The sequence below is a fragment of the Esox lucius genome, chromosome 14, assembly GCF_011004845.1.
Source record: "Esox lucius isolate fEsoLuc1 chromosome 14, fEsoLuc1.pri, whole genome shotgun sequence".
Classification (NCBI taxonomy): domain Eukaryota; kingdom Metazoa; phylum Chordata; class Actinopteri; order Esociformes; family Esocidae; genus Esox; species Esox lucius.
In genome coordinates this window covers 12,425,429-12,451,318 of record NC_047582.1, presented here as the reverse complement: position 1 = coordinate 12,451,318, position 25,890 = coordinate 12,425,429, and the positions used below count along the sequence as shown (strand labels likewise).

Sequence of the window (25,890 nt, the reverse complement as noted above, 5' to 3'; positions counted from 1 at the left end):
CAGCAGGATAATGTGCCATGCCATACTGCACGCATTGTTCGGGAATGGTTTGAGGAACATGATGAAGAGTTCAAAGTGTTGCTCTGGCCTCCAAATTCCCCAGATGTAATTCTGATTGTGCATTTGTGGGATTTGCAGGTGGTAATAATGTTTTGGCTCTTCAATGTGTTTGGCACATGGATATCTGAGCAAAATTCCAACCACATTCTCTGAAAATGGTGACCCAATTGAATAAACAACACAAACAAAATTACGTTCTAAAACCATGTATGCAAATAAAAAAGGGATAGTGCCAAAGGGTGATATCATTTCCATATCAACAGACTTAAAGTATTTTGTGGTCCCATCAATCAATCAACTGCCCCAGGCCTCTGACAGTGCACAGATGGGTGGACAATAGGTCAATGAGTTAGTTGTTATCTTGTGTTATAGCGAGAGGACAGTCCAGCTGGCTCTTTAAGTGTCTTTCTTTGATTATACTGTGCAAATTCTGAAGATCAAAATCCCAAAACAGTCCTGGTTCTCTAATTCTTTGGTTTCTTGTCTCTTAACTACAAGTTTGAAAGTAACCTAACAGTCAAATGTTTCAACAATCTTCCAGGCCAGTCTAGCTTTCATAATAGTTAGCTTACCTTTGCAAAGTATTCCCAAAGTGCACAGCCACACAGCCATGATTTCTTCTATTCCAGTTGTAGAAGTCTTACGTTGACTTTAATTAACACTCAGAACACACACATAACTTTGCTGGAACATTATTTTGTTAATTATACATTTCCATGTTTCTTATTCTGACCCCCTACTAAGTCATTTTCTATTCTTGCATAAAAGACGCCCCCTGTTGGCAATTAACTAGAACACGATTCCACGACACCAGTCACAAGCATTATTTCCAAGCGGCTATAAGCATATTTATTTTTTCTGTCTTCTGTAATTTGAGGCCGCAGCTTGTTGCAGATGTAATGTTTATCTTGTCAAATCTGTATTTTAATAGCCCTGTGGCGTCGCCATGATGACAGTGACTGAGTGACTATATTACTTGCTCACTGGTGCTATCTAGGCTATAGTTGATATGGAGAGCTACCTTCACGAATCCATAAAGACCCTGTTGTTCATTTCAATGCCCGACCGTTCATATCGAGTGGTCCATTAAAACTGTGCTGCAAAAATTGTGATGAAATCCCTAGCATCTCATAGCTGCATATTTCCCCCACAGGCAAGCAGCTGATATGTAATCCCAGTAATGGGCATTGTGCCCAGTGGCCAGAGCTTCTGTGATGCATAGTAATAGGTTACTGCAAAATGTGTGTTTAACAATTCTTTTAAAAACAGTGAAATTTAAACACATTTACCACACATTATAGAACATATATTTTTTGTACAATCCCAAGTGGGGCTCTTCCCCTAACGCCAAAACAGGTGAGCCAATACTGCTTCATGTAGGCAGTTTCTTTCTGATAGTTGGTTTATGCATTTGAGCACCGATTGTGGCAAAGAAGGCATGTAGATCTCTTGATGTTATCCTGGTGTTCTTAGACACTTCTATGAGCATCTTTTGGTCAGCTCTTGGCCTGAATCTGGTGTGGCTACCTGTCTTATGTTGATTGCCAGTGGGCTGGAATTTCCTTGATTTGTAGATAATCTGTCAGACAGTGGAAATATACTTTGAATAGCGTTTCATATATCTTTTGATGTTAGCATTATGTGTTATTATACACAAAGCAAACCAAGTTTCTAATCCTTATGGAAGGCTGGATCCTCCCAGATTTGTACTCCAAACTTGGCTCCAAAGTCCCAACTCTCTAATTCTCTAATCATTTGCAGCGGTTTTGGTCACATGATTCGACTGTGATTTTAGCCATTTTATGTTATGGTAAATCTGTGGGTGCGCTTGTTGCTCACTATGAAATTCCATTTTGGTTATACAAAAGATATGTTTTTCACAATGTATTTTGTGATGTAGGCAATATTTCCATAATATTTACTGACACCAGGCAGACCTGTGAACACAAATGCGGACGCGGAGGCAGGACAAAATCTGTACAAAGAATTGAATGACAGAACCAGGAAAAGGCGGCCTCATACTCAATGGGTTAGAGAAGGTTGGCAACAGAGCAGAAAGGCAGAGGTACACTGGGGTGGGCAGGCTCGTTGGTCCGTGGGCAGGTGGTGGTTGGCGACAGGGTCAGAGTGGCAGAGGTACACTGGGGTGGGCAGGCGCATTGGTAGGTGGGCAGGCGGTGATTGACAACAGGGGCAGAGCGGCAGAGGTACACTGGGTGGGCAGGCTCGTTGGTCGGTGGGCAGGCGGTGGTTGGCGACAGGGGCAGAGCTATACTGGGGTGGGCAGGCGGTGGTTGGCAACAGGGGCAGAACGGCAGAGGTACACGGGGGCAGAGGGGCTCGTTGGTCAGGGAATATCAGGCGGAGATCAAAGAACCAGGAAGGCAGAAAGTCATTATGGGTAACGAGAAAACACTGGAAACAAGGAATGTTGGAAGCGACTGTATGGGACAAGATGATCTGGCAACTGACAGAACAGAGAACAGGGATGAACTACACAGAGGTCTAATGGGGAACCGGGAACACCTGGTGGGGGGGTGGAGACAAGACAACAGGTGAAACACATCAGGGTGTGACAATTTACATACATAATCTGATAGGACGGTCTAAAGCCAATCCCCTTAACCCATATGAACAGTCATATTTTCTATTATAATCTGATTGTGTTTTATGACATCACAAATTAGGCCAAGATTTCTTGAACAGGTTGGAATTACAGACAGTTTTTTCCCAGGAAAACCAATTTTTTCTTTTCTCTATGGCGGTAGCCCTTTAAGATTTGTGTTGCTTGTCTGGAGAGGAGGGGAGAATGTGTCCAGCCTCAATAATGATTAATTCATGCATCTAGGTCTGCATACCAACGATGGGTCCAACAAGCAGCTGCAAACACTATGGAAAAACACTATTACACTTCATCATTACCAACTGTTACTGCAGAATAAAGCAAAAAAATCTATCATTCTTTTCCATTTACTTTCCAACAATCTTTGATTCAGAACAATGCAATGGAATGTTTATTCGATATTGATCAGCCAAATACAAATGTACTTTTTCTTTTATGTTTCTGTTTTCTCCAACTTGATGAATGTCTATATTCTTATCATGATTATCAGCTAAACACAGTAAGACTGAGAACACATTCACAATTACAACACCTACCTGGCAATTCATTTGGGTTAACCACCTTGTTCAGAGACAGAACAACAGTTTTTCAACCTTGCATGCTCTGGGATTCAATCAAGCAACTTTTTGTTTAGTGTTCAGATGCAGTAACCACTGCCACAAAATTAAATCTAATTCCAAGTTGTCTACGACAGGAATATATTAAATAGCAATAAACACATTATATTCATTATTAATGACCAATCAGTGAAATTAAGTTTAACATGACTGGCAAAGACTTATTCTCATTAATTCCTGCTGCATATGCTTTTATTGGAGAAACTGAATACATGCTGCTCAGGAACCATTTCTCTTGGGGATTTTACCAACACAAAATAATGAAGGGTAAGTCTGACTTTTGAATGACAGGGCTATCAAAAACAAATTGATTCAAGGACTACAGCATCTATATGTACTGAGCAAGCTTCATTGGTACTTGAACCGTGCTAATGTGTCACATTTCAGTAGGGAATGGGCTCAGAATTTAGCACAGTAACTTTTTCATGAAAGGAGGATATGGTCTTAAAGGTGATGTTCAACAATTTTTACATGATTTTATTTCCATACATTTTTCATTATTTATAATTTTTGTGAACAGGGAAGTACACCTCATAAGACATGTAGCTTAATGTATGTTTGTTCAGTACATAAGAAATGCTCATATTGCTGAGTTATTGTTGTTGAATACAATGCATTATAAAGTTAATGTTAACTCAATTTACTCAAAAACCCATGCAAATTTATGCCACACTGTTCTTAATATAACAACAAATATATCTTACCTTTTTAAACAACCACACACATTGCAAACACAGATCTACAGTATGGCACCTTGGAACATTTTGTCAAAAGAAAATGTCAGAATGGGATTGTAATTAAATTAGTTAACTTGTAGTGTATAAAAAAAAAAATATCTGTTTGGGGATCAAATACGAGCACAAGAAGAATAAAAATAAGGCCACAAGATAAAACTGGTGCACCCACTACAAAAAAAAACTGCACTTCCCCTTTAAGCGGCAATGCAGATACGGTATAAAGGATACGTTTTCTGGTAATTAAGCAACTTATGCATGCTGCATACTAATGGAATTGCAAGCTACTGCTAGTACATCATTAGAAAGATTTTCAGTATTTTATACTTTATTAAGGATGGAGACAGTGTGGAAAGATAACAGTATTTGCTGAATAGCAGGCGGTCCAATTCTCCATGCTGCATGTGTACATGTGCCCTGGAGGCGGTACCTTATGTTACTGGACCACCATAAGCCACAGCTATACTTTTCTACTTAGAATTTGATTTAGGTAAAGGTTTTAGACAGTGTATATTTTAGTGAATACTCTGAATACATGGACAACTTCAAACGTGGATATAAGTAATCTACATTAAAAACGTATAAACATCATAGAAATTAAAAACATTAGTTATGTGAAGAGTGATTTCATGCGTGGAAATCCCAGGTCTCTCGTGGCAGTTAGGCAGACACTAAGGCTTTGAGACAAGTCATTAACTGTAGTCCACTACTCCAATATTGGCCCTGCATGTTTTTTATCACAGAGCCCAGGCCTGTAGTACTGCCAACACAACCATAATATTCATCAGAGCACACAACAAGCCGGGAAAGGACTTAACTGTCCTGGCCTCTCCCTTACTGAGCCAATCTGAAACAAATTGAAAATGTTATTCTAGGTTGTTGTGGACTGGGTTTCAATCTGTGTCAATGCCACAGGAGAGACAGATGCTGTTGGCAAAGAGTCTCCCTCAACAGGGTCTTATGCTGTCCAGGCACTGTCTGGTCTGGATCTCAGCTGTGACACTGTAGGTCCTGAATACAATGCACTATTTCCCCCAGTTGTCATAAAAAATGTAATGATCCTTTTTTACTCAAAGAGAAAATTTAAATAATGTTACTATAAAAGTAGCCAGTCATCTGTTAAGTATGTAGCATATTGGCAAGGTAAAGCCGAAACCAATTAAAATCAAAAAGTGTTAGGATGACACTGGAACTTAAGATTGTGACCAAGTTGATCTATTTTGCATATCCCATGAAACAATTAGACATCCATATCTTTATTACTGGAAAACATGGTTGACATGTTGGAAAAGCTAACAAAAAGGGAAATAAAAAGATTTAAAATATCTGAAAAAACTATTTAAACTTCAATTGTAATTTATCTAAAAAATATATATATTCTGATTGCACATAATGTAGTTCAACCCTTACTTTACACCACCTGAGTTTTTGTGTTTGTGCCAGCCATTGGGTGAGACATGTGACCTTTGGATTCTTCCTTATCTCTCGAAGCATGTTTTGGTGTGCAGGCAAGATGCGCTTATCAGGCCGATTTACCACTGTTCCACTGGTTTTGAACTTAAGTACCCATTGTACTAAAAAGTGCCTTTTTTTGCTTTGCGTTTCCACGTGGTGAAAGATAACAAATAGATTTTTTTCATATCATTGCATTTATTTCATACAATCAAGTCAAGTCCAGAATATAAGGCCGGCAGAATGGAGATGGGATACTGCCAAAATGTTTGTATTTTTCAAATGTGAGCCATGATTCGTAAATACACAGCAGCGAATCCATTATTGTAAACCATGATTCACATATATATACAGCGTTTAACGCTCAAAACCTGTACAGTAAGTCACTATCCACCAGTGCCGGGCCAGGTATTTTACACCCGGTGAGGCACGTACACTCACCTAAAGGATTATTAGGAACACCATACTAATACTGTGTTTGACCCCCTTTCGGCTTTAGAACTGCCTTAATTATACGTGGCATTGATTCAACAAGGTGCTGAAAGCATTCTTTAGAAATGTTGGCCCATATTGATAGCATCTTGCAGTTGATGGAGATTTGTGGGATGCACATCCAGGGCACGAAGCTCCTGTTCCACCACATCCCAAAGATGCTCTATTGGGTTGAGATCTGGTGACTTTGGGGGCCATTTCAGTACAGTGAACTCATTGTCATGTTCAAGAAACCAATTTGAAATGATTCGAGCTTTGTGACATGGTGCATTATCAAGCTGGAAGTAGCCATCAGAGGATGGGTACATGGTGGTCATAAAGGGATGGACATGGTCAGAAACAATGCTCAGGTAGGCCGTGGCATTTAAACGATGCCCAATTGGCACTAAGGGGCTTAAAGTGTGCCAAGATAAAATCCCCCACACCATTACACCACCACCACCAGCCTGCACAGTGGTAACAAGGCATGATGGATCCATGTTCTCATTCTGTTTACGCCAAATTCTGACTCTACCATCTGAATGTCTCAACAGAAATCAAGACTCATCAGACCAGGCAACATTCTTCCAGTCTTCAACTGTCCAATTTTGGTGAGCTTGTGCAAATTGTAGCCTCTTTTTCCTATTTGTAGTGGTGATGAGTGGTACCCGGTGGGGTCTTCTGCTGTTGTAGCCCATCCGCCTCAAGGTTGTGCGTGTTGTGGCTTCACAAATGCTTTGCTGCATACCTCGGTTGTAACGAGTGGTTATTTCAGTCAAAGTTGCTCTTCTATCAGCTTCAATCAGTTGGCCCATTCTCCTCTGACCTCTAGCATCAACAAGGCATTTTCGCCCACAGGACTGCCGCATACTGGATGTTTTTCCCTTTTCACACCTTTCTGTGTAAACCCTAGAAATGGTTGTGCATGAAAATCTCAGTAACTGAGCAGATTGTGAAATACTCAGACCGGCCGGTCTGACACCAACAACCATGTCACGCTCAAAATTGCTTAAATCACCTTTCTTTCCCATTCTGACATTCAGTTTGGAGTTCAGGAGATTGTCTTGACCAGGACCACACCCCTAAATGCATTGAAGCAACTGCCATGTGATTGGTTGATTAGATAATTGCCTTAATGAGAAATTGAACAGGTGTTGCTAATAATCCTGTACATTCATGGACTCGGTGGTCGGAATGGGTGTTGCAACCAAGTTTATCTTGTCCAAAAAGACAGTTCAAACACAAAGTCCCGTAGAGAAGTCATTTTCTGAAATTCCCAAAACGATACGTTTTAATTATTTTTTGTGTAACTCCCCATAGATCTTTTTTTTTTTCATTTCTCACCGACAAATGTACTAACATTTTAGGTTTATTCTGTAACATGAACAAGCTTCAGTCACAGGCACACGCAGAAGGAAAAACAGGAAATCACTCACGCACTCTAGTGTAGATTGTAATCTCGTAACGGTAGAGTTGGGTAGATTGCGGTAGATTACCCAAGGTGTTTTGGTCGGTTTTAGTGGGTTTTCACACCTGTTACTTTGCATCAAGCAAGAAGCACTAGAAGATAAAAAGGCATGCCTGTGTTGCTGCCAAATGCACCAACTGTTCGGATTTGCAGCAGCCGAAGATTCAACAGTTCAAGTAAGTTGTTTTTTGGATTTGCGTTATGATTTTGTGTTCAACATATGATTTTTCTAAGATGCGTGTTTATCATGAAATGTGGCAAAATGGAAGATAATGTGCAATATAGTAATACTAACACCATCAACTAGCTTGAAGGCCTGCTGCTTTACTATGATTAATTCCTATACATGTTGTATAGAACGTAGTCTAGCTACTGCATAAACATATTTCTAAAACAATAACTTACTGTAGAGGTTATTTATAGCTTTGTATCACTTTTTATTTTTATTTTTTTAAACGATAATTTGCTTTTTGACTTGCTGTAATTAAGGTTGTTAGACCAAATTAACTGACAATGGCGCTTTAAAAAATGTTAGGTGGTAAAGAAATGTTAATTTGGCTTGGCTCATGCAGGCTCTTGTCCGTTCATGCTGTGCTCGGCAGGACTCCAATGCTAGTGCACATTGGTACACATATACTACATTTCGGTGGAAATGGGCTGATGAAACAGGAATTAGTTAAAATGGCAGTGAAAATTAATCAACACCATCTTGGACCCTGTCCCATTGCTTCCAGCCAATCACCCAAGCACACAGTGATGAAAAACATTTTGGTTTCAACAAAGATGCAACCAACTGTGTTGCTTGATGTACATGTGTTAAAATAATTACCCTTTTCCCTTGTCAGTCACATAAATGAGCAAATTAAATGCATAGATTTCACAGTGTCCAAAAAAAATAGATAGTTTAGCAAATTTCAAAAAAGTTAAATGGACTGTTATTTAGAAGGTGTCTTGGCCAACGTTGGATGCTGAAAGCTAGCTACAGTAGCTTCAGACAGAACAGTACTGTAAGACTGAGTACCACTGCCAACTAACATTCGCTAACCAACTGGTTGTTCATCTCAAATTACTGGTATGTTTAAACTATAGTTGCAGTGTATGCCATTAGTAATTATTTAGCAAACGTGCAATACCTGTCTGTTAATTTACATGGCACATTAAACGACACAGTTGGTTACATCTTTGTTGAAACCGAAAAGTAGATGACGTCATTAATGTGTGCTTAGATGATTGGCTGAAAATTCTACTACATTACGATGTGTTGACTAAAGGTCTCACTCACATTTGTGTATACATTAGTTGACCTGAACTCGGAACGTAACTGCCAAAATTCTGTGCACAAATGTAAACCACAAAAACACACTTGACAATTCTAACACGAAATTGTTGACTGACCAATCTGTTTGCATTTATAGAAATGCTATTTTAGAAATAGGAGTCAGGTAATGTTTGTTTGTGCATAGTGACTTACATTTGTGAATTTATTTTATGTTTCCTACTACACATTTGTGAGTTTAATGCTGTGTATATGTACATCATGGTTTACAATTATAAATTCACTGCTGTGTTTTTGCAAATCACGGTTTACATGTGTGGATTGTAGGCAGTGGATTCACGGATCACAGTTTACTCACATTTGTGTGTTGTATGCCGTGTATTTACAAATCATGGCTCACATTTGTGAGTTATATGCTGTGAATACAAACATTTTGGCAGTATTCTATCTCCATAAGGCAGTGTTAAAATCGTAGTTTTTTTACTTACACAGGAGAACACAAGACTGCATATGCCTGCAATTCATCTTCCAAAAATCAGGGAACTTTTTTAAATCTCATGTTGGTGTGGTATAGGTTCAATAAGGCATTGGTATACATGCTTGGTTACAGCCCTTAGTATATCACCCAAATACCACAAAATCCAGAGATGCCTGCAGTAATTGCTATCCAGTTACCAGTGCAAGTAGAGCAGAAAAACATAATTTTGAAGTGTTGGTTTGAAGTGTTTTAACACGTTTTAAAACCTGTCACACATTTTCATAATGAATTGTAGCAAGTGATGACAGCAAAATGTCACAACATACAGTATTTTCTCTCTAGTAAAACAAGTAACATTTTGGGGGATCAAGCACAGAAAATAGTGAAAATAGTGAAATTGCCTATTAATTAGCTAAAAAGCAGAAACCCATTCTGTATTCAGTAGCATATTGTCTCTCATACCATGGCAGGTTTCAATACATGCAAATATTGAAAAATATTTGAAAATATGTAAATGCATTTAAATACATATAAAGACATTTTTAAGAATATATTAAACAGCTCTGCTTGTAAGAGTTTAAATTATCTATATAAATATAAATCTTGAATGTTACACTCCTCAGTGGGAGACATGGATGTCTAATGGTATGCAAACTCACAGCACTACTACAATGGGAATTGATATGCTAAGTTTGTGTTAAAAAATAAGGCTTGCTGTCAAAAGTGATTGAACTCAAATGGATTTACCCATAGTCACATCCTTTGTTTGCAGTGACAATCATCCATTCAGAATAATGTATCCTAAAATGATCGGAGCACTTTCTCATCATACAATAGCACAACATACAATAGAAAGGCATTTTTATGTTTATTTGCTTAAAAACCTATTTACCATTGTGGTCAACACAAAGAAACATAATAAAATGAGTATGTGTATTTATTGTGGTCGCCCTTAGAGTATATAGCTGAAGTGATTATCTTTACTAATTGTAATTTTAGTAGTCCAGTGGTAAATTCTATTAACTTCTTGTAGGATTTTACATAACTTGTCTTTTGACTTGGCTGCTTCTCTCTGTCCAATGTATCCCACACCGCTCAAATAAAGGCTCTGAGGAGGCCAATCTAATATTGTGGGTGTTCCTTCTGCCATCTTCAACTCCAAGCAGGTCTTACAATAACTGTTATTGCAGAGTGGTTGGGGTCATTGTCAAACTAAAGGTTAGTTTATTTTTGCCAATCAGTCGAAGATGGCCATTTTTTGTGAGGTGACTTCTCATTGTTGAAGCATTTACTTTTTTGCCAGATAAGAGCTAGCCCTTCACTGGATTTCTTTCAGACCCTCAATGAAGTGACCTTTAAGTACTGTTCATCAGAAGCTGTGTTTTCTCTAGCCCAGTTCCTTAAAAAAAAACATTTACCTTAATTTAACCCATTTGTGCACAATGTTTCCCAAAGGATTTATTCATATAGTGTTGTTAATATTGTCCTATAGACAAGTAACACATTACCAGCATCAAGTGTGCCAGTAAGATGTTGGACCACCAGGAGCTGCCAGAACAGCTACAATGCACTTCAGCATAGATTCTGTTTCTCTGGAAATGTACTGGAGGCATGGAACACCATTCTTCCAAAATATATTCCCTCATTTGGTGTTTTGAGGATGGTGGTGATCACTTTCAATCACATTAGCCCATGTCTCCCATAGGTGTTCAGTTGGGTTCAGATCTGGTGACTGCGAAGACCATGGCATATGATTCCTTTTATTTTCATACACATCAGTGACCCCTCATTCCCTGAGGATGGGAGCATTGTCATCCTGGAAGAGACCCAAAACTGAACCCTCTATCAGTCTGATCCTATCCTCTTGATCCAAAATCAAGATCAACAGGGCCTACATAATCTCAGAATAACAGCTTTCAACATACTAATATGTATCTGCAACATTTATGGTTAAGAAGAGCTATAGATATGCAGTATATAAGTATGTTTCGATTAAATGCAATCTATACTGTACACACACACGCACACCTTGTAATATTTGGACACTGACACAATTTTCATAATTGTGTCTCTGTATGCCACCACAATGGTTTTGAAATGAAACAACCAAGGTGCAATAGAAGTGCATTTAATTCAAGGGGTTGAACAAAAATATTGTTTGAAACTTTTAGGAATTGCAACCAGTATCATACAGTGCCCTTATTTCAGGGGCTCAGATGTAATTGGACAAATTAACAGAATCATTAATAAAATGCTCATTTTTAATACTTTGCAGAGAACCCTGCAACAAATGCTAGGTTTCCTCCTTTGTGAGGCTTTGTCAGGCCTTTACTACAGCTGTCTTCTGTTCTTGTTTGTTTGTCTTCAGCAAGAGAAATGCATTCTTGATCGGGTTGAGATCAGGTGATTGACTCAGGCAACACAGAACATTCCACATCTTTGCCTTAAAAAACTCCTGGGTTGCTTTCGCTGTATGTTTTGGGTCATTGTCCATCTGTAAAGTGAAGCTCTGTCCAATCACCTTCCCTGAATTTGGCAGAATCTGAGCAGACAATATATCCCTATACACTTCAGAATTCATCCGGCTGCTTCGGTCTTCTGTCACATCAATAAACACTAGTGACCCAGTGCCATTGGAAGCCATGCATGCCCATGCCTTCACCATGCTTTACAGATGTGGTATGCTTTGGATCATGAGCCATTCCATACCTTCTCCATACTTTTTCCTTCCCATCCTTCTGGTAGTTTGATCTTAATTTAATCTGTCCAAAGAATGCTGCTCTAGAACTGGGCTTGCTTTTTTTTGGCAAAATCTGGCCTTTCTATTCTTGAGGCTTTTGAATGGTTTGCATCTTGTGGTGAACCCTCTGTATTTACTTTTGTGAATTCTTCTCTTCAAGGTAAACTTGGATAATGATATGCCTACTTCCTGGAGAGTGTTCTTTACTTGGCTGGATGTTGTGAAGGGATTTTTCTTTACCATGGAAAGGATCCTACTATCATCCACCACTGTTGTCTTCTGTGGATGTCCAGGCCTTTTTGTGTTGCAGAGCTCACCAATGCATTCTTTTTTTCTCAGAATGTACCAAACTGTTCATTTGACCACTCCTAATTTTCCTGCTATCTCTCTGATGGATTTTTTTTTTTGAAGCATATGGATGGCCTGCATCGAAAGCTCCTTTGACCGCATATTGTGGGCTCAAAGCAACAGCTTCCAAATTCGAATGCCACACCTGGAATCAACTCGAGCTTGAACCTGCTTAATTGATGAAGAAATAATGAAGGAATAGCCCACACCTGTCCATGAAACAGCTTTTGAGTCAATTGTCCAATTACTTTTGGTCCCTTGAAAAAGATGGGCCTACATATTTAAGCAGTAATTACTAAACCCTTCCTCCTTTGGATGTGAATACCCTCAAATTAAAGCGGAGAGACTGCACTTTAAGCCAATATTAATTATTTAACTGTAACTTTAGTATGTTTTGGTGAACAACCAAAATAAAAAAACTTGTCAGCATGACCCTGTCCAATTATTTCCGGACATAAATGTGTTTGTGTATATATATTCCTTATTTTTTTTAAGGAAGGTTTGTCTGTGAGCTTCCAGGAAGATGACAACATAATTTGACAAGACAAAAGTAAATTTTAAGGTTTTTTACTTGCATCTCATTGAGATAACATGAATAGGATCTGCAACAATAGAAACAGAAAAATTAAAACTATACAGAGAACTAATTATTGTTGCTGGTTGGCTTAAATGGGTGGATGTTCATTTGCATTCATTCAAATATTATATATAGTGTTTTTATTAGCAAAAACATACTGCCCAGATAAATTGCTCAAAAGAAATTCAGGAGGCCTAACACTTTTGCACAGTACAGTATTTTATGGTAGCCAGCTTTCCAGAGGCAATAAGTTAAAGCATTACAATATCACATGCAAATGTCTAGTCATAGTACATTTACCTGCAGGGGCCTACTCAATAAAACAATTCATAAGAAACATATAATCCACAATGATGAAAATCGATTCAAATGTGATTACAAATGTACTCATGTCAAACACTTAAATGTTTGTTGCCTAATAGAACAATTCTGATGACTTCTTCCATCACCATATGATGCCAAGAAATGGTCAACCTGCTTTAACCCCATTCAATTCTAGCTTTAATTTTCCATCCACCATGTGGAGGGGGCAGGAGTGATGGAGGGAGGTCAGGAATAGTAAGGAAATGAGGGGGTATGTCATTCTCTGGTTGATTTGCCTCATCCTCCTCATCTTCATCTTTTAAAACACTGTAGGATGTGAAATAAAGTAAAACACATTCAGAAAGATTGCCTCTGTGCAAGTGAAGTTAACCTCATACATAAACGGACAGCTTCTGACCATTTATTAATATTGTACCTTCCACTTTTGAGGGCAGCTCTCTTCTTCTCCATCTTGGTGAGCCACTCCTCTATACTCCGCTCAGGAGATACTCTGTGCTCCGGGTCCTCTCTGCTTCGCCTTTCATCTGAAAATTAGACTGCACCACTTAATTTCAATCTAATTAACACTATCACCATGGCAACTTTGAGTTCTGAGTGAAATTAGATGTTCACTAAAAAGGATTTAATTGAACCTCCAAATAGTGGCATGGTGTGTTCATAGTTTAAACACCAGAGTAAGTTACCACCAAGCGGACTGAATTTTACTCTTAAAATGTTATCATGCTAGGTATAATAACAGCATCATAAGCTCATATGAATACATCCAACATATAAACCATGCTCATGGCAAACAGTGCCATCTTGTGGAAACAACTCACCTTCAATCTGCATTCTTAGGTTCTCCATGTCTGTCTCTGACATGTGAGAGAACCTGCAGTTGTTTCCAAACACACACTGGCCTAATGCAAAAGATATCAGATAGAAATTAAACACACACTGTTAGTCTTTAGGTGACTTGCTAATTGCATCTTCAATTTCTGTTCTTACCTGTTTGAAGAAACTTCCTACAGGGTTTCTTAGTTTGTTCATCATATAAGATGGCTGCTGTATCTGTGCAGAGAAAAGGAGGAAGAAGAGGTGTCATATTGTCTGCACTCAAATTTGCCGCCGGTTTTCTCAAATACGCCAGAGGACAACAATATGCTACAGAAACTGGGTCATCGTCAATTTCATTTAGAAAAAGGTTTTATTTCACTGAATTTAGATTGATTCTGAATTAAACCCCAATCATTTATGTACGCTAAACGTTGTTTGATTATTTACTTATTTAATTGTTAATTAAAAACCAATTGTCATTTTCTGCCGTTCTGGTCCTTCTCATGCTGTTCACTCAACCAGGATGTCTAGACCGTAATCATTACGTGACAGAGTGAACACACTTTCCAGTCTTCCACCTTGAGCTCCCATGCATCCAAGCCAGCACAAGGAGTCAATAAATCACGAAGCAAGGCAATCATATTCTATAACTAATCCCCCAAACTCGGATGGAGCTGGCCAATTGCACCACCTCTGCCGGATAAATAACAAAAAACAGTTAGGGGGAACCATGTAATCATTCCAAAAAAAAGAGGAGTGACAGTAGAATCTTTCTAATCGTTTTATCCAATTTCCAAGGGTCTAGATTAAGTAACTCCCACTGAAGCTCATTCATCAGTACTGTTTGAAAGGAGAAAGGCACAGTAGGGCACCCTCTACAGGGGGAGGGGCAGAGGTTTAGAACATTACATGTAAACATTTACATCCTGATCCTACAACGGATACCAAACAAAAATATGGTTGTTTGAATGGCAACCGGCATTACTGCGCTTCAATTAGCTTTCACGTGGAGAATCAATGCAACACTTTCTCCTGTAAGTTCACTTAATCCAAACTGAGTTTTATGAGCCTAAACCCAGGGTGGATATAACCATGAAGACTACGGGTTATGATAAGATTCAACCAAACCATTACAGAGTATTACCAGGCAGGTAGACCTGTGTGACTGCGCTCCTGTCTCTTTTTCTGACAGTGCCCCTCTGCCTGCAGTGAGTGAGCATTTTGTGTGGAATCTGAGTAACAGCAGACATTGCAAAAACAACATAAACCTAAACTTTGCCATTAATGTAAATTGAACGGAAGGGCATTTCTGACATTTTTCACAACAGTAACGTTATGCAGTGAGTGACAACAAGTTCCACATAGAGATCCATGTGACACTGCCACACAACCACTGAGCAATGAGAAACAGCACATACTGCATGCATAGCTCAATGTTCTTTTCAATTCCCTGCATTTTAGAGTAGGCAAAATGAGGAGGTAATTGTAATTAATATTAAGAGACAATATTAGACTTATATTTTTTCTTTTTGCTAAATTCTAAAAATGTTGTAGATAAAAGCCGAGTGATGTTGTTGTGCACATAAAATGTACTGTTTGCCTACATGTTCATGTACCGACTAAAAATCTATTGTTTGAGTTTTTCACATTTTCCACTCTTTTTTTGTCACAATTTTCACAATGTTCCAGTTGACTTAAACGATCACTGCAAACACCTGGGATATAATGACTCACCCCTGAAATGGTCAAACCAGGCCTTTTTAGATCTGTGGTGTTGAACACCGTACAAGTGTTTCTTCCTGTTGTGCATGTTGTCTTGAAAGGACCGGTCACAGTAGTCGCAGTAATACCGCTTCCCCATGGTTGAGATTCTGTCTCCACTTTAGACAGTGGTATCTGGGAAGAACAAAAACACACAAGGTTTCCTGTAATGAGCACTAAATGATGGCTTAATCATGCAGCACGTCAAGGGTGAATAAACCTCTGTGTGTATTTCTTTATTTAGATCACCAAACTATATATCTTTTGATAATATACAATTAGCATGACGGTGTTGGGAAATAATTCCATACTTGAAGCGCTCTGGTATATAGTGATTTACCATACTTCTACTCTAGACTTAGGGACTGTACATAGAACCTTGGTTTTATGGCTTGGTATGTTAGCCGTATGTCAGCGTGAAGACAACTTTGGACTAGAGTCGAAATATAAACATTTTGTGATGCAACCACTGAATTTTTACTTTAGCCAGAGACTGGCATACACATAATTAAAATTGGCCTTCCTTTGACATAGGTCAAGGACCCAAACTTTTTAAATCACAAATGAACAACTCCAACTCTTAATCTGTTGACCATGCAAAGGATTTAGTGAAATTAGTAATGTACGAACCCTTTACGTGAGTATTAAAGACAATCCGTGGCACTTGCAATGAAAGTCACTGTTAGTGTATTTAGCAAATGTTTTAGTTATAAACTGTTACCTTGTTCTGATTTCGAAAAGCGTGATCAACCACCGTAATGCAGCTGGCCTACACAACCTTTACCATTTCTTCCGGTAGTATATCACATAAAATTATGGATGCATTTGAGTCGGTTTGAGACAACAAGACGAAATAGGAAAGCAAAGATCTGCGTCTTGTGAGCAACATTAATGAAACACTTCCGGGTCAAGAAAATCTGGACTTTTCCAAAATAAAAGAGACCAACGAATTACTTAAAAACGGAGAAAAATTGAGTTTATTAATTGTTTGAAAACAGGTACCTCTCAAAACATTGACAACAATTCAAATATGATCATATTTAAGAGTAATTTCGATAAAAAGTGGGTGTTAAAACACGTTCAAGGGTTCAAGACAATGCCAATGACAGAATATGGAATACATATTGCCTCCTAACTCATAAACTATTGAATATTCCACAGAGAAAGCAGTGTAGGAAATGTCCAGGAGAATGTGTAGAGTAAGACAAACCTGTCTGATCATGGGGAATGGTGTGCTACATCTAGCAACACAATATTTCCACACCCTCTTTTTCCACAATGTTACTTCGATTCTATACGCCGCAGTGAATGTATTGTAGGAAATGTTTAGGAGACTATATAGAGTGTTTATGTGCAAAAGAATCAAGGGGCACTCTGTATTTGCAATTATTGCTGGTGTTTTACTCCACCCACCCCATTGGCCACAATGTAACTCAATGGATATGAAATACATATTGGCCTATAAAAAAAGTGTTCTATATGCCGCAGTGAATGTATTGTAGGAAATGTCAATGAAGGTGGATAGAGTAATTTTATGGAAAAAAATCAAGGGGCACTGTGTATTTGCAATTGTTGCTGGTGTTTTACTCCGTCCACCCCATTGGCCACATTCCAAATTGCTGAATAGCCTTTAGATCCATCATTCCTTTTGTTAATGGAGGTGATTATCACCACTTGGTGATTACTTAACAATTCAGCCAATGATTGTTGTCAACGACATGTATTAACTGGTCATTAGCCTGTTTAGAGATGTAGATGAGTCCAAAAGACCATTTACAATTTTATACCTTTTAGATTAGCAAAATAATAACTGAGTCAAATCATAATCAATATCCAACTATTACATACTAGAATAAGTTCAACTTCATCAACTCTATTAGAAGGATATATTTTATTGCATCTACATTCCAGCCTTAGCTTAATTTGAGAAATAAATATGTATTTGTCCTTATATTGAAAGATACATGTTTTAATTGAGACGTATGAAGGCTTGTATTGTACAGTGAGGAAAAAAAAATATTTGATCCCCAGCTGATTTTGTACAAAAGACACCTGTCCACAGAAGCAATCAATCAATCAGATTCCAAACTCTCTACCATGGCCAAGACCAAAGAGCTGTCCAAGGATGTCCGGGACATGATTGTAGACTTACACAAGGCTGGAATGGGCTACAAGACCATCTCCAAGCAGCTTGGTGGGGAAGGTGACAACAGTTGGTGCGATTATTTGCAAATGGAAGAAACAAAAGAACTGTCAATCTCCCTCGGTCTAGGGCTCCATGCAAGATCTCACCTCGTGGAGTTACAATGATCATGAGAACGGTGAGGAATCAGCCCAGAACTACACGAGAGGATCTTGTCAACGATCTCAAGGCAGCTGGGACCATAGTCACCAAGAAAGCAATTGGTAACACACTACGCCGTGAAGGAGTGAAATCCTGCAGCGCCCGCAAGATCCCCCTGCTCAAGAAAGCACATGTACAGGCAGTCTGAAGTTTGCCAATGAACATCTGAATGATTCAGAGGAGATTCAGATGAGACCAAAATCGAGCTCTTTGGCATCAACTCAACTGGCCGTGTTTGGAGGAGGAGGAGGAATGTTGCTTATGACCCCAAAACACCATCCCCATCGTCAAACATGGAGGTGGAAACCTTATGTTTTGGGGTTGTTTTTCTGCCAAGGGGACAGGACAACTTCACCGCATCAAAGGGACAATGGATGGGGCCATGTACCGTCAAATCGTGGGGGAGAACCTCCTTCTCTCAGCCAGGGCATTGAAAATGGGTCTTGGCTGGGTATTCCAGCATGACAATTACCCAAAACACATGGCCAAGGCAACAAAGGAGTGCCTCAAGAAGAAGCACATTAAGGTCCTGGAGTGGCCTAGCCAGTCTCCAGACCTTAATCCCATAGAAAATCTGTGAAAGGAGCTGAAGGTTTGAGTTGCCAAATGTCAGCCTCGAAACCTTAATGATTTGGAGAAGATCTGCAAAGAGGAGTTTGAACCCCAGCACAACGAGGTCTAGTTGTATCGATTACCTGTATTTCCTTAAACAAAGTGTCCTTGATCAGGGTAGCCATAATTGGCGTCTCAAAATCATTGCTCAAATGAATTTTTTTAGCCACTGCTCATAGGGCCTGGAAGGCCCTGGACGTCTCCAATCCGTAAGTCACATCCAGATCCCATGCTTGGATTTCATACTCCAGGGCCAGCAGTTCTTGGAAATTGCCTGGGAGATGGATGGGCTGGCTTCAAGGTTGTTACCAGGAATGATCAGACATACTATGACTGGGACGAGGCCTCTGTGTAACACCTCCTCACAAACATCTGCCATCAGATGTGAAACTCTTGCTCCAGGAGTGGACATGAAGCCAAAAGCCATGGTAGACTGACCAGTGGAATCAGCCTGATTTGGCATGGGGACAATGTTATCCACTAAGGCACGGAGATGAGAATTACCAATGACCAGGACAAATTATAAGGAAAGAAAGTTAGAGATTTATCCAAATAATTACGTTTTTTTTTTATATATATATATTTTTTTGAAAATATGTGCACATCCTAAAACCTTCATAGTAAATTCTGAATGTGGGCTGTTAGGTTTTATCTAAATACAACTAATATGGGGCATTACAACTCCCCATACAACAGTACATACAGTTAATCAAACCAGTTACTCAACTTTCTACCCAAGTTGATCTCCTTCCGTCTTGGCTGTCTTAGAGTTTATGATGCTTAGGATGGGCATTGCATTACGAATGTGGCCAATTCTTTGCAGTCATGACATTCCTGTCATGACTGAAAAGTCAATATTATTTCCGGCTGTCTAGAACGAGAACATTTGCTTGGAGACAAATATATTACAGGACTGCAAAATGTTGGTCCTGGAAGGGCAAAACACTTTTCTGTTTTGTTTCTTAGAGGAAGTTAGCACTCAGACCAACTCAACTGTACTCAGATGGTATCCCCGGTCAAAATAAGTCAGTAATGTGAGAATGAAGACCTGAGTTTTGGCCCTATTCGACCAACATTCAGGGCAGACATATGCTATAAATTTGTTAACATAGAGATGTCCATGGTGCTTTAAAGACCTCTCTGGGAATATTGCTATGAATACTTTTTAAGAGTTTTATAATAATAATCTAAATAAGCCAATACGGAGAAGCTGTGTGTATTGATTTTCTGTATCTACATTTGGCTATAAAAATAATTCAATCAATCAGAATTTTGCTCAGGAAAATGAAATTAACAACATATGCATACCAACATGAATCAAACAGCAAAACCAACAAATTGAGAAGAAATTGCCAACCTGATGAAGAAACGAAGCCTCTTAAAAGAATGTAACAGTGATTCAGTACTCTGCTGATCCAAGCAGAGTCCAAACAAGGACTGTCTGCAAATGGGGTTGGTCCTACTAACCTGGTTAAATATTACAGGCCTATCAAATGAGAGATTTGTGAACGAGATGCTACCTGGCAACTGAAAGGACGATAGGGATAACTATAGCACAAGTTCATTTTATAGTCGCTGGGCAACACAGACTTTCAACTCCCTCCAAAGATTTTCTATGGGGATGAGATCTGGTGACTGGATAAGCCACTCCAGGACCTTGAAATGCTTCTTACGAAACCACTCCTTCGTTGCCCGGGCGGTGTGTTTGGGATCATTGTCATGCTGAAAGACCCAGCAATGTTTCATCTTCAATGCCCTTGCTGATGGAAGGAGGTTTTCACTCAAAATCTCACGATACATGGCCCCGTTCATTCTTTCCTTACACGCACAAAACAGCCCCAAAGCATGATGTTTCCACCCCCATGCTTCACAGTAGGTATGGTGTTCTTTGGATGCAACTCAGCATTCTTTCTCCTCCAAACACGAGTTGAGTTTTAATCAAAAGGTTATATTTTGGTTTCATCTGACCATATGACATTCTCCCAATCCTCTTCTGGATCATTCACATGCTCTCTAGCAAACCTCAGACGGGCCTGGACATGTACTGGCTTAAGCAGGGGGACACATCTGGCACTGCAGGATTTGAGTCCCTGGCGGCGTAGTGTGTTACTGATGGTAGCCTTTGTTACTTTGGTCCCAGCTCTCTGCAGGTCATTCACTAGGTCCCCCCATGTGGTTCTGGGATTTTTGCTCACCGTTCTTGTGATCATTTTGACCCCACGGGGTGACCTAGTGAAGTTACAGGTCTGTGAGAGCCAGAAATCTTGCTTGTTTGTAGGAGACCAAAAACTTATTTTACAGAGGAATTTTTCTCATTCTGTCTCTCATAGTTGAAGTATATTTTTTGTCCCGTTGTAATTACATGTTGGTGTTTTCAGTAGTAAAAACATTTGGTACTGTTCTGATGGAGCTAAAAACTGGAACAAAAACTTCTTACAGAGAAAGTATGCAAACATACCCTTCCTTTTCAGTATCACATTCACACATTAAACAGCAACAGCAACAATTGCAAATACACAGTGCCCCTTGATTTTTTTGCATATAATTACTCTATCCACCTTCCTTGACATTTCCTACAATAAATTCACTGCGGCGTATAGAAAAGTTTTTTTTTTTTTATAGGCCAATATATATTTAATATCCATTGAGTTACATTGTGGCCAATGGGGTGGGCGGAGGAAAACACCAGCAAAATAGAGTGCCCCTTGATTTCTTTTGCATATAATTATTCTACCCACTCTCCTGAACATTTCCTAGAGTACATTTTTACAATATACACTAAGCAAAGTGTCAAAATCGAAACATTTAATATTATTAAAATCGCGTTTTACCGCATACTGCTATTTTGAAGGCAAAATCCGAAAACGGGAAGTCTTATTGTTGCTACGGAATCTCTAATGTTGCCAGCATGACACTAATAAAGGGAAGTCTTTGGAGGTGTCTTCTTCGTCGCTCCATTATTAGGGCACACTACGTTACAAATGGTGTATGTCCGCCATCTACTGGATGAGGAAAATATTAACGATAAAGGAGAGTTGAGGTATTCATCTATTACGCTGTAGGGTCCAGAGCCTGGTTGTCTCTTTTTTTATTTATTTTTATTTTATTTATTTACAGGGGCAATGCACCTTAATAAACATAAATGTAAACGTGCCAGAATTAGCTTAAAAGGCTATTTTACATCTGTAGACCATTGACAGAATGTTAAGATGTCACCCTAAAAACAGAGACAGAGCATCAAGTACACACATCATATGACTATTGAAAAAAAAGACAAAAAATGAACATGAATTATCTAAAACAAAATAATCATCATGTAATATACCAGGTTTAAATATTTCCCTGACTTTGAATTTGTTTTGGCGATTTGCACACTTATTTGAAGGGGGCTATACTGCCATCCGCTGTACAAGGTGAATGCTAACACATACAATTAACAAATAAATTAATAAAAAAAAAAAAAAGTAACTATTTTTTTGTAATGAATTCCACTAAGTCAACACTTTGAACATACAAATTCTCTCTTTCCTCTATTTTTGCCTAGCTTCCCTGTATGAAAACTGCTTGACTGCCCTCATCCTTGCTACCTCAAAGTCATTCATCCTAGTTGACCAATCCTTTTGTCTTCTATTGTAGATACACCATTATCTGAACGTGAACCATGACAAATCCACGTCAGTAGCCTACTTCAAACGATGTCAGAAAGACCAAAGCCCTCTGGGGCCCAGGGAAGAAAAAGAAGAGAAAAACAGGAAAAACAGAATAAGGACAAAGGTTGTGTGATGTGATGAATTAATAGTTTCTTTTTGCTTAGTAGTTAATGTGGAGCAAGTGTGGAGCAATGATGCTGCACGTACCATCCACTGTCTGCCTCAAGAAACCAGGTTTGGGCCTATATTTTATTGACATCTTAGCTAGCCAAGGTTAGCCCTGCTTGTGAAAGTCAAATTTAAATGCTTTTCCTTTCCCATCCCCTTTTGTAATTAATAGTTGTAAGCCTTTGCATTTTCATTATAGTCTTACGTATTTTAGCAAACAGCATGCTAGAGAAGTGCTCATTGAATACATGTATTATGCATGAATGCTGGGTGTAATTACTCTTGCTATTTGTGTTTAGACTATAATGTGGCTTAGGTGCCATTATTGTATGGTTTTACCATCAGCAGATGTTTTATTAAAATAATGCAACACCCAATGGTCACATACTCCCCTTCTCTCTTCAGATGCACTTTTGAAATACTTGAATCCCGCCCTTGCAAATTCTGGGCCACCTGCAGACACCTTCTGTACCTCAGCACAGCCCAGTGGTGCTCCATCAAGTGCTCCTCTCCCCTTTACTGTAACTCAGCACAGCCCAGTGACGGAGCATCAGGCATCTAAAAAAAGGCTGCACCAATAGACCCCACTGACTGGCCATTTGTTTTAACTGATAAGGTAAGAACAGAGTTTGTCCTCAGAGGACCATATCAAATAAAAGTCATCATGTTTCAGGCTAGATGAGGCATATTATATAGAGGTTTCTATAATATAGTTTTTAGTGCAATACTCTTATTTTTAATTCATTTCATGTCACTTGTTTGCTGCAAGAAAGGTAAGGTGAGTAAGGTCGTAGAACAATGATAGGTTCTGTAATATAATTTTTTCGTGAAATACTCTTATTTATATTGTATTTATAATTTGTTTTATGCCACTTGTTTCTTTAATACTATTTTGATTTTGTGTGGTTTTTTGTTTGTTACTAAATTAAAGAAAATGTCGATGACATTAAGCTATGCAGTTTCTGTGTGAGTGTATGAAAAGAATGATCGGTCATGGAACTGGCTGCAATGCAAGGGGCACCAGCTAAAATCTGGCCTAGGGCACCAAATTGGTCGGGCTGGCCCTGTACATATGGTCTCATTGCATATTGGACATAACTATTCAGAACATGTTATTATAAACGCAGAGCTGTACGATGTAAAATCAGCGACAGCAAGCTCCAAGACAACACAAGAATGACTCGTTCAGGGCACCCCTCCGCACGGCCAAAAAGTAGACTAGGTAAATCTATACTAAACAGCACGCACATGTATTGAAAAAAAATCAATTTCCCATCGCACACTTCGGTTTACGTAAGTCTGACGTAATTTCCAATTTTCCGAAATCTCTACCGTCTACCAACATGTCGCTCGCGAAAAGTGTGTACAGTTTACTCTTCAAGAGAACATCTACATTTGCTGTCACGATCATGGTCGGAGCAGTGTTTTTTGAAAGAGTATTTGACCAAGGGGGAGATGCCATATTTGAGCAACTGAATCGGGGGGTAAGTCCTTTACAGATTCCGGTAGTATTCTGGCTTTAGCCTGACCTTCTTGCTAAGGACAAACCACCGCTAGCGGTTAGCTAACTGATATTTGCTACCTTACTAGTGACAGCAGTAGGTAACATTGGCTAGCCATCTATAGAGGTAGTAGTAGCTTACCTTAGTTTTGCCGAGGTATGATGATTTTCGATATTATTAACGTCTTTGTTAGCCTATGTGACGTTTCGCAACAACTGGAGCTAAGCTAATTACTCTTTTAATTCGGTTGAACGTAGCTAAAAAAATCGTTAGAACTACTGTACAGTACAGTACCGTCATTATGTGTCATTGAACGTCATTGTTGTGATCTATTCGTAGAAACTCTGGAAACACATAAAACACCAATACGAAAAAGAGGACGAGTGACCTGATGGCAGCTTCGGCAGTATTGAAGCTAACGCATGACTTCAATGTTCCATTCCCTCTTGAGTCTACACCTGCATTGACATGGATTTGTCACAACGAAGATGAATGCTGGTTACCAGAAACTCCATGGCAGTTAGACAAAGACTGGTCAGAACACCACGGAAGGGTTTCTTGGCTACTGTCGATCTAACACTGTCCTGTCCCTCAACATTTGTATATGTTCCGATATGTTAAAAACTGTATTAATAAATTCAACAGCAACCTATACACGTTTTGATTTGTAGAATCGACCAATGACTTAGTTTACTGGCAATCTTGAAATTAGTATGTTTGGCTTCCCTGCTAATAGGCCGGCTGGTATCATTATTATTGGTATTGCATTATGGAAGATATCATTTGATATTCCGTAACTACTTTGTCTTGCGGTCTTATTTGGGTATGTGGTTTATGAGAGCTAGTGGTGTCACAATTTAATTTTGAAATAACTCTGTTAGCCTTTCACTCAACCATGAGAAGTTCTAGCTGTGGTTACATTTGTAACAGCCTGCACTGCTCTTTTGGCTAACACAAGGAACCCTTCTCCAGCAGATGGGGCCATCTCATTAGAATCTGGCACATGAGCGAGAATAAATGGTCATTTATATATATATTTTTTACTGTCCCCATAATGCCACGGGTCTATAACTTGTCAACATTCCAGGAACCATAAAACATCCTCCGTTAAAAGGGGTTCATGATTCATTATTTGTAATTAACGATATCTAGAAGTATACATTTCTATGGTTGGTGCATTTCACTTTATTTCATTTTACTCGAAGGGTTAAAGGGCCATAGTGGACAAGTGTAAGTGTAAACATCTTTAGCCTATATAGATTGTAATAATCTTTTATCATGATTGCATGAACAATTTCTAAATCCATTTCACCATTCTACATTATTGTGTGATAGAGAGACAAATGAAAACGTATCTTACTTGATCTAGACCAGCTTTAGCCGTTGTCTGCCAAAACAACCCCTTGTTTATGTGGTAAACAAGAATTCTAACTTGATAGGAAGGAAATGGAATTAAGTCAAATTCATTTTTTGTAACAAGTAATTTGTGCCCTTAAATTGTTTTAGTGGATATTATGCAACAATATAACAATATATAAGCCTGTGAAAACAGAAGTGCCCTGTAATATATACCACACAAGGAATCCAAAACTTTCTTAAAGAGACAAACTTTAACTATGATTTATTTTTGTTGCTTTGACGGTTTCCATTCTATGTTCAAATGGCACTGATTTTATTGAATCATTCACATATTGTACATAAAACATTAAGCATGCCATTATTTACAGTTCCCTAAGACATGTGCTTTGGGATTTTGCATCCTTTTACTCAGAACTTTAACCATTACCGTAAAGTTGACTAAACAAATGTTTTTATACTTATTTGAATGATAAAATGAACACAATCCCCCTGTTCCCTGTTACATTAAAT

At 38.8% G+C, this 25,890-nt stretch overlaps 2 protein-coding genes across 3 annotated transcripts; one reads left to right on the top strand and one right to left on the bottom strand.

Moving 5' to 3' along the window:
- Nucleotides 1-12,820: 12,820 nt before the first annotated feature.
- zmat5 (zinc finger, matrin-type 5) lies at nt 12,821-24,269 on the bottom strand. Of its 2 annotated transcripts, none has more exon segments than NM_001304234.1 (6): nt 12,821-13,474; nt 13,584-13,692; nt 13,987-14,067; nt 14,156-14,218; nt 15,719-15,880; nt 16,467-16,566. In NM_001304234.1, coding segments are annotated over 5 exon segments (531 nt in total). In that variant the 5' UTR covers nt 15,846-15,880; nt 16,467-16,566; the 3' UTR covers nt 12,821-13,323.
- On the top strand, nt 23,816-24,673 carry LOC105027066 (cytochrome b-c1 complex subunit 9). The gene is made up of 2 exons (XM_010898957.5): nt 23,816-24,003; nt 24,361-24,673. The coding sequence occupies exons 1-2, from the start codon at nt 23,863-23,865 to the stop codon at nt 24,406-24,408; spliced, it is 189 nt and encodes a 62-aa protein (XP_010897259.1). The 5' UTR covers nt 23,816-23,862; the 3' UTR covers nt 24,409-24,673.
- Nucleotides 24,674-25,890: the final 1,217 nt, after the last annotated feature.

Excerpts from the sequence above, each read along its gene's own strand:
- zmat5 (XM_020053004.2), bottom strand. The coding sequence starts at position 15,845 with ATGGGGAAGCGGTATTACTGCGACTACTGTGACCGGTCCTTTCAAGAC. Across the intron at positions 14,068-14,155 it reads TAGGAAGTTTCTTCAAACAG|GCCAGTGTGTGTTTGGAAAC; the intron begins GTAAGAACAGAA and ends CTTTTGCATTAG. Across the intron at positions 13,475-13,583 it reads GCTGCCCTCAAAAGTGGAAG|TGTTTTAAAAGATGAAGATG; the intron begins GTACAATATTAA and ends CACATCCTACAG.
- LOC105027066 (XM_010898957.5), top strand. The coding sequence starts at position 23,863 with ATGTCGCTCGCGAAAAGTGTGTACAGTTTACTCTTCAAGAGAACATCT. Across the intron at positions 24,004-24,360 it reads TTGAGCAACTGAATCGGGGG|AAACTCTGGAAACACATAAA; the intron begins GTAAGTCCTTTA and ends ATCTATTCGTAG.